Source organism: Macadamia integrifolia, unplaced genomic scaffold (genome assembly GCF_013358625.1).
Source record: "Macadamia integrifolia cultivar HAES 741 unplaced genomic scaffold, SCU_Mint_v3 scaffold1860, whole genome shotgun sequence".
NCBI lineage: Eukaryota > Viridiplantae > Streptophyta > Magnoliopsida > Proteales > Proteaceae > Macadamia > Macadamia integrifolia.
In genome coordinates, this window is record NW_024868390.1 from 81,834 (window position 1) to 91,313 (window position 9,480).

General features: G+C 46.3%; 1 protein-coding gene across 1 annotated transcript; it reads right to left on the reverse strand.

Moving 5' to 3' along the window:
- Positions 1 to 98: 98 nt before the first annotated feature.
- Positions 99 to 1,432, reverse strand: LOC122065019 (probable N-acetylmuramidase). The gene is made up of 3 exons (XM_042628812.1): positions 754 to 1,432; positions 567 to 659; positions 99 to 469 (listed from the first exon to the last, which is right to left on the reverse strand). The coding sequence occupies exons 1-3, from the start codon at positions 994 to 996 to the stop codon at positions 389 to 391; spliced, it is 417 nt and encodes a 138-aa protein (XP_042484746.1). The 5' UTR covers positions 997 to 1,432; the 3' UTR covers positions 99 to 388.
- Between the last annotated feature and the right edge of the window lie 8,048 nt (positions 1,433 to 9,480).

Consider the following 9,480-nt stretch of genomic DNA (forward strand, 5'->3'; position numbering starts at 1 on the left):
CATTCTCCATGGAGAATGAGAACATTGTGTTTGAATAGATGCTAAGTTTCTATGCATCCTTGGTAATTTATCCAAAAAAAAAAAAATTGCGTCCTTAGTTATAGAATGCTCTTCCATTTCATCGAACAATTGATGAGCAAAATGTGTGATAGATATAATCATCCATTAAACCCAACCCTTTCATCTGATCACATCTCTTCTTTAGCTATTGAAATCATCTCAGCCGACCTCTGTTTCAATTCTCAAATATTAAAGGTTCAGTCATGTTACTTATCTTCTCAATTTCTTACAGGAGAATGGTACAGACATTTGGACTTTGGACCTTCCCTCTTCTTACAATTCCGAGTAAAACCCTAAAATAGATCCTAATCCTCATTCTCATCGACCATCACGGAATGACGAGCTTCTTCCCAGCATAGATAGTGTCCCCTGTGAGCCCATTAGCCTCTTTGATTGCATCAATAGATACCTAACAGACAAGGATAAAATCAGAAATACTTTGGATCCGAACAATTAGAGAGAAATGAAATGGAAAATAAAAAAATGAAGAAAACAAAAAAATTTACCCCGTATTTCCTGGAGAGACCCCATAAGGTATCTCCCTTCACAATCTCTACTGTCCGAGCCGACGATGCTGGCCTTTCTTGGGTTATCACAGGCTTCATCGGAAGAAGAACAAAGTCCAAAATCAATACACCAAATGAGGAGAACAGAACAGAAGAACATATCATGATTTGAGCATTTATTTTTTACCTTGATAAGCTCTTGCAGAGGAGGAGATATCGATTCTTGAAGCGGCATGATAGATCCGTTGAAAGACTTGGTGCTGCAACTATCGACGGTGGCGGTGGTGTTGTCTTTATTCTTATCGAATGGATTTAGGGTTTTGAGGAGGCTCATGGCGATTCCTGAGAAGACTACGAACCCAGCAGTCTTCGCAATGGCGGCTTCTTTATCAATGCCTCCGCTGTGGTCTCCATCACCTCCAGTCGGCATAGTTTGGAAGATCTTGGATGAGAAATCACTCTCTATCTCTCTCCCTCTGCTCACCGATTGCTTGTTTCCAGTTTCAGGAATCTCCAGACAGGTTAGCCACTTTTGTTTAACGGAAATTACACATTGGCCCCTTTGCTTCGAACAATGTGGGTTATTTTTTAATCCCACATCGATTTATTACAGGCAAATCACTCGCTACTTCTGGTAGGAAAATAAAACTTTAAATTACCATTAGGGGTGTGGGGTGGGAGAAGCATGTGTGGTATTAAACCCTAAACTGCTCCCTGTATACAGGGTTGTTACAAAAACTGAGGTGGTTTTCCGGTGTTTTCCCTCGTGTTAAATGAGAAACACCGATGCCCTGCACGCATGAGTCTCCCACTGTTGATAAAGTTTACCCACGAGTTGGCTTGTAGGGAGTGCTGCCGGCATAGACCAATGCTCCGCGGTTCACTGATCATTAGATCATCCTCGCCTTCTCAAGCACCTCTTTTTTTAACAATGCAATGCACAGGCACTCAGCACCCTATAGGCTTTTCCTATATTCACATAGGGCAACTGAAGCCTTGGACTCTTGAAAGTTGAATCTTATGGAGTTAAATTCTCTTGGCAATGTGCTGGTGCATGTGGGAGGTCAGGTATGCTTTAGCTTTAAGGATATATATGGGACAATTTAGTTGGTTATCTAATGTGTAAGGTTTCATTAGATTTGTTGTGGTGTTGTCTTTTGTAGTCCTCTGTACTTCCAGAGTGCAGTGGTTCCAATCCAAAGATATTCTTTGAAAGGGTGCCACCATAGCTCATGGATGTCTTTGTGAGGTTTGAGTTTGTGGAATTGGTGTCCCTACTTCCCTATTCATTTCCATTTGTACTTGTTGTCTCTTCTTTTTCTGCCCTTGCTTATAACCAGAGTAGGGGTTTCTTGTATATGCTGCTGATCCTTGATACGGCCAAATCGATCGCTCAGTAGGGTAAGGACACGTGTCGCCCACCGGGACACGTGTCGCCCACCAGATAGGGATTGCAAGGACTCTATCACGTCAACTGTGTGAAGAGAATATTTCGCGCCAAAAGGATAGGACGTATTCGAGCGGAACTCTAAAAGGGAAGAAGGTGGACCCGAGAAGGACTCTTGGAAGGAAAGGGAAAACCCTAAACCCTAAGAGCTATATAAGAGGGCCCGAGAGGAAGGAAGAAGGTAAGCAGCCACACCCTCACCATTACTCCTATATCAAAAACTGTGCGGCCGATCCCTAACTTGAGCGTCGGAGGACTAACCCCGGGTAAAGCTCCGGGCCTCTTCCATCTGTGCTTGTACAGGATTAGCTCATACGGATTTTCGGCAGCAATAGATTGGCACCATCCGTGGGAATGACAGTAATGGTGGGGAGAACCTACAACCGCAAGAAGACAAGAGCAGCGTCAAACATGAACATGGGGGAAGAACCTTCAGGGGGCTTCCTCCCCCGACGGAGATGGGACGAGAAAGGGTCAACGATGACCGGGAAGTATCCGTAAGATACCAGCGTTCGGCCGGATATTCAGTACGCGAAGATAGTGATCCTCTGCCCCCTCCTGAAGCATAGGAATATGTGACAAGGGAGCAATTCGAAGCCCTCCAGGACAAATATGACTGAATGGCCAAGGCAATGAAGGAGGTCTCCAAAGCTGTCTCTCAGAAGACCGATGGAGCACCGCCAGGCCCCCACATCCAGCCTGAGAGGGCTCGAGACCAAGACCGGAGCAGTACAGGATCGATAAGGTCCAGTCATAACCTTCGAAACCGAGCAATGAGGGAAAGTCCCGCACCCAGAGGTAGGACGCAATGCTTCGCCAGAGACCCACATGGGGATCCACGCCAAGGAGACAAACAGAGGCACGAGGACTCGGGGTTAAAGCAGATGATCCTAGACCTGAAAGATGAGATCAAGAAGGTGGAAGAAAATCAGACGAGAACTCGCGAGCCAGACCTCACTAATGACACGGCTCTAGCTGATGAGGTCATGAGGGACCCGCTCCCAATCGACTTTCGCCTACCCAAGTATGACACTTATGACGGGTCGGGGGACCCCGTCGATCATCTGGAAGGCTTCAAGGTCGCCATGCAGTTCCATCGAGTCTCGAAAAACATTATGTGTCGCGCCCTACCATTGACATTCAGAGGAGCGGCAAGGCTATGGTATAACCGTGTCACACCCCATTCACACTGAACCGGGTCAGTGACCGAGTTAACACCAGTTAACCCAAACCTGCCAGGATCATCAGATACTGTATTCCACCACAGCATACGCACAACTGATATATGTTCATCAGATCAGCAGAAGACTAAGTTTTACCTGTGAATAAATCCCATATACTTGATACCCGAATTGTGATATAATAATTATATACATGTGGTCCCGAAGGCATGATAATTACACAATAAAAGTATAATTCATATATCAAGTATATACAGGAAATCATCAAAACAATCAGAGTACACAGCTCGGCTCGGTATCAAGGCTGGAGCTCAGCTCGGCATCACATAGAAGAGCTCAGCTCGGCCTCATAAGTGGAGCTTAGCACGACCTCAAAGGTGGAGCTCAGCTCGGCCTCAGAACTGCTGCCCCGCAGCACAGCTCTCGCATGAGCAGTCAGCGTCGTGCTCTAACTCCTCAAGGGTCCACCAGTCCTCTTCAAGAAACTCGACTGTGGGACCCACCCCATACTCCTCAGATGTATGACTTGCAAAATCATCTAAAAAGGGGTGTACACGTGGGATGAGCTCACTAGCTCAGTAAGTAGAAGGACCACACAGCAGTCCACACATCACAACACATCATATGCACTACATGCCATGCTATACATTTTAAATCACATCCACCTAAGCAACATTACTAAGTCCTTGGTTTTAGTGCTACTACAACCATAGTGCGCGTATACTCCGGGTACGAGCCGCGAACTCCCTCCCGCGATACGCCCATAGGGCTGTCGGAGAAGGCCCACCGTGAGTACTCAGAAAAGTAAAGACAATGCCGTCCATCGGCTCTCAACAGAAATGTAAATGACTGAAAATAAAGATGCTGACTCCAGCTAGGGGTGTCAACCGGTCGGGCCGATTCGGTTTCGATCGGGCTTAATCGGGCTTGAAGACTTTCAAAGGCTACACCGTGTCCGCCCATTTAACTAATCGGGCTTAGTTATTGAGGGCATAGTACACTTTATATTCGGTCGGTCGGTCTCGGGCTATAATCGGGCCACCTTAATCGGGCTTTAGTCGGGCCTTAACCGGGCTACGGACATGTTTAATGTTAAACGGGCTTTAACCGGTTTTTAAACGGGCCCTCTTTAAAATGTGCTATTATATTACGGCCCACTCATGCAAGCCCAAAAAAATGACAATATATCAATAAATGATACCAAATATAACCATTATTTAAAATGTGAACATGTCTTTACTTTTTAGTTTTCATTCTTTAATTTGGGGGGTAAAATAGGTATTTTACAATCATTAAAGGGTCGGGCCAAGTCGGTGCACAATAGGCCGGTCTCGGTCGGGCGTTATTCGGTCGGTCTTGGTCGGGCACCCGACGGTCCAAGTAGCAAAACCGAGACCGACCATTTATAAACGGGCCGGGCTCAAGCCCGACACGTTTAATAAACGGTCTGGGCCGGGCCGGGCCGGTCTATAAACGGTCGATCCCGATCGGTTTAGTCGGGTTGGGCCACTAATTGAGACCCCTGACTCCTGCAATTTAAAAGCAGTACGATTGGTCCTCTTGAATGTACCACCGGGGTTGCCGACTGTCCTACATGACCCGCCGGGCGTTATGTCTAACCGCCACAGTGACCCGACGACCGCGACCACTGCTTCCCCCCAAATGATAACCCAACACCTTAACCCCTGTTGGAAAGGGTCGTAGCAAGGGATGGTGAGAATCCTAATACCGCATGCTCCTATATGAAAATAGTACGATTGCATAGTGCCTCCGTGTCCCATTCCACGGGCCACCAATGCACTTGTCTCCAAGCCGACTACGGCATCTAGTCTATCAATGTAACATGCACAATGATGTCCACATTCAACATATACATCTCATTCAATTGCCATTTGGAAAGTAAACATAGCACATATGCACATCAATGTGTGGGATGACTAGACTACATAACATATTCATGATGGCATGACTAGACTAGATATATTTAAATGAATGCCAAACAATGCCTTGAAACAAGGCCAAACGTCCTCTCCCCACTTACCTGTAGCGTACAAAGATTCCCGTTCGGCACGGGTGAGATCCGATGCGAATCGGGTAGGATTTGGTGAACCTAACATAATTGAGCGGGGTTAGTATTTCACCATTTTAGGATCAAAATTAATGAAATCCGATGTCAAAATCGTGTTTAGAACGTCAAAAGAAGGTCATACATCCGATTTGGGTCCAATCGGACATAAGGATCACCCTCGGGGCCACACGGATGGGTCAGACAGGTGGGTAGTCTGGCCCACCGGTCCTACCCACCGGTTGGGACCAGCGGGTAGGGGCCCACCGGTATGGCCCGCCAGTTGTACCCGCCAGTTGGGCCAAGGGCCCCTGCTAGGACTGGCGGGTAGGGGCCCGCCAGTTGGGCCCGTCGGTTGGGCCCGAAGGCCCCCCTGCCTTCTCAGGTGGGTACCCATAGGCGGGTAGGGGCCCACCGGTCTTACCCACCGGTCTTGGCGGGAAACACCCTGTTTCTTCCCACTTTCTCCATTCTTTGGGGATTCAAATGGGGCTTTTCCCCACCCATTCTTCACACCTTCAAGGTCCTATAGGATGGTTCTAACCTAGATCTAGGTTAGATTCAAGTGATGGGAAACCATCTAACCTTCTTTGCTCAAGAACAACCTCAAACCCTCCAAATCACTTCAAACTCACAATGCTTCTTCCACCTTGTCAATGTCTCTTCAAATCCTTCAAGATCAACACATAAATCATCTATTAAACCTTAGATTCATCATTTCAAAGGGGATCTACAAGATCTCAAGAAACCATACTCGAATCAAGGGTTTAAAGCTTGGGTATGGTGAATGTTCACAAAACCCAACTCTGCTTACCTCTAACTGTAGATCTAGAGTTGAAGATCACTCTCCCGGCGTCGGAATGGGAAGATCGAGCTTCGGCGCCGCTGAAATCCCTCTTTTCTTCCTCTTCTTCTCTTCCCTTCTTCTTCCCTTTCTTTTCTCTCTCCTCTTTACTATTCTCACCAATGTACGGGTGACATAAATGGAAAGAAAAGAAAACATAAAGCTATATATATAATTCCTAATTAAGTGAATAGTGCACATGAATGGGTCACTCAGGTGGGTGGGTGTACCCACCTGTCCTACCCACCTGAGGGCCAAAACTTGGGATTTTGACTGGGTTCGGGCCCCGACGCGAACCCCACCCCCGTCATACGATGTAGCATACATGTATACCTTAAAATACAGCTACAATACCTGCTTTATCCGTACATAGCCTTATGGTAGGTGCATGTACACGGCTTGGGCACTCCCGTCTCTTTTGGCACTGGCTCAGACTTGTCGGGCCAACCGGTGTTTAAAGTCACCCGAGCCATCATAGCCCATAAGGAACCCGCTCTAATTTCCTCTGGCTCGGTTCCTGCATGGTTAAACCGGTTCAATCGCGAAATCAGACCGGGTTTAAGAAGCTGGGTATTACACAGGCTACTTTGGAGAACTCCTTTCTCTAGCTGGGCCAGGACTTGAGCACCACGGCTAACGCCATGTCCGCCGACTTTGGCAGACTGCGGAGGGCGGTACGGCTGGTGAACGCGAGGTTTGACTATTACAACCACCGCCTCGACGTCAACTCTAGGCCTTCGGCGAACGTGGTGATCATTGATGATGACGACGATGACCAGTGAGGGCTTAGCTCGCCCACACCAGCTGTTTATCTATTTTCCCTTTTTGTAGACCTTGTTGTATATTTCATTTCTTCTCATTCCTTGTATTTGTACTGTAACTGGACTCATTTATGGAATAATATCTTTTGATAGTGATTTTTCTCTGTGGTGCATTTATTTGTTGCATTCTTGTGTAGTTTGGTTGTGATGGTTCTTGTTACTTTTTATCTTTGTCGTATTGAATATGTTGTTTATCAGGCGTTGTGTGTAAAATTTTTGGAAATCCCATTTTACGCCGTTATGCTGCCGAAATTTTGTCAAACTAGTACGCGATAGATTATTCACCAACTTAATTACCTTTTATCTACACTCACGTATGCCATGAATGCAATCCCTAAATGCAACTCTTTTTATACTTTCTTTCTTTGGCTTTTAACTCCTTAAAGCTTTTACATTAACGCAACCCCATTTCCCTATTATAGAGTCTACGGGATTCTAATGGTATGTTGTGAGTGGAGCAAAGCATCACGCTCTGATACCACCGTTTGTCACACCCCGTTCTCACAGAACCGGGCCAGTGACCGGGTTAACACCGGTTAACCCAAACCTGTCAGGATCATCATATACTGTATTCCACCATAGCATACACACAACTAATATAAACTCATCAGATCAGCAGAAGACTAAGTTTTACCTATGAATAATCCCATAATACTTGATACCCGAATTGTGATACAATAATTATACACATGTGGGCCCGAAGGCATGATATTTACACAATAAAAGTATAATTCATATATCAAGTATGTAAAGGAAATCATCAAAATAATCAAAGTACACAGCTCGGCTCGGTATCAAAGGCTAGAGCTCAGCTCGGCCTCAAAAGTGGAGCTCAGCATGGCCTCAGAACTGCGGTCCCGTAACACAACTCTCACACGAGCAATCAGTGTCGTGCTCTAACTCCTCAGGGGTCCACCAGTCCTCTTCAGGAAACTCGACTGCGGGACCCACCCCGTGCTCCTCAGATGTATGACCTGCAAAATCATCTAAAAAGAGGGTACCCGTGGGATGAGCTCACTAGCTCAGTAAGTGGTAAGATGGACCACACAGCAGTCCACACATCAAAACACAATCATATACACTACATGCCATGCAATACATTTTAAATCACATCCACCTAAGCAACATTACTAAGTCTTTGGTTTAGTGCTACTACAGCCACAGTGCGCGTATACTCCAGGTATGAGCCGCGAACTCCATCCCGTGATACACCCATAGGGCTGTCGGAGAAGGCCCACCGTGAGTACTCAAAAAAGTAAAAACATGCCGACCACCAGCTCTCAACAGAAATGTAAATGACTGAAATTAAAGGTGCTGACTCCAGTAATTTAAAAGCAGTACGATTGACCCTCTTGAATATACCACCGGGGTTACCGACTGTCCTAATGACCCACCGGGCATTATGTCTAACCGCCACAGTGACCCGAAAATCGTGACCACTGCTTCCCCCCAAATGGTAACCCAACACCTTAACCCCTGTTGGGAAGGGTCGTAGCACGGGAAGGTGAAAATCCTAAACCGCATGCTCCTATATAACAATAGTACGATTGCATAGTGCCACCGCGTCCCATACCACGGGCCACCAATGCACTCGTTTCCAAGCCGACTACGGCATCTAGTCTATCAATGCATCATGCACAATGATGTCCACATTCAACATATAAACATCTCATTCAATTGGTATTTAGAAAGTAAGCATAGCACACATACATAACAATGTGAGGAATGACTAATCTACATAGCATATTCATGATGGCATGACTAGACTAGATATAATTAAATGAATGCCAAACAATGCCTTGAAACAAGGCCAAATGTCCTCTCCCCACTTACTTGTAGTGTACAAGGATTCCCGCTTAGTACGGGTGAGATCCGATGCGAAACGTGTAGGATTTGGTGAACCTAACATGATCGAGCGGGGTTAGTACTTCACCATTTTGGAATCAAAATTAACGAGATCCGATGACAAAATCATGTTTAGAACGTTAAAAGAAGGTCACACGTCCGATTTGGGTCCAATCGAACGTAAGAATCACCTTCGGGGCCACACAGGTGGGTCAGACAGGTGGGCTGTCTGGCCCACCGGTTTGGACCGGAGGGTAGGGGCCCCTGCTAAGACCTGCCCGCCGGTTGTGCCCGAAGGCCCTGCCTTCTCAGGTGGGTGCTCACAGGCGGGCCAGATGGCCCACCGGTTCCACCCACCGGTCTTGGCGGGAAACATGTTGTTTCTTCCCAATTTCCTCCATTCTTTGGGGATTCAAATGGGGCTTTTCCCAATCCATTCTTCACACCTTCAAGGTCTTATAGGATGGTTCTAACCTAGATCTAGGTTAGATTCAAGTGATGGGAAACCATCTTACCTTCTTTGCTCAAGAACGACTTCAAACCCTCCAAATCACTTCAAACTCACAATGCTTCTTCCACCTTGTCAATGTCTCTTCAAATCCTTCAAGATCAACACATAAATCATCCATTAAACCTTAGATTCATCATTTCAAAGGGGATTTACAAGATCTCAAGAAACCCTACTCGAATAAAGGGTTTAAGCTTGGGTAT

Bases quoted from the DNA above. Each gene is read 5' to 3' on its own strand.
- LOC122065019 (XM_042628812.1), bottom strand. From the start codon at position 996: ATGCCGACTGGAGGTGATGGAGACCACAGCGGAGGCATTGATAAAGAA. The intron at 660-753 runs GTAAAAAATAAA...CTTCCGATGAAG, and splicing joins CTCTGCAAGAGCTTATCAAG to CCTGTGATAACCCAAGAAAG. The intron at 470-566 runs GTAAATTTTTTT...CTTGTCTGTTAG, and splicing joins GTCTCTCCAGGAAATACGGG to GTATCTATTGATGCAATCAA.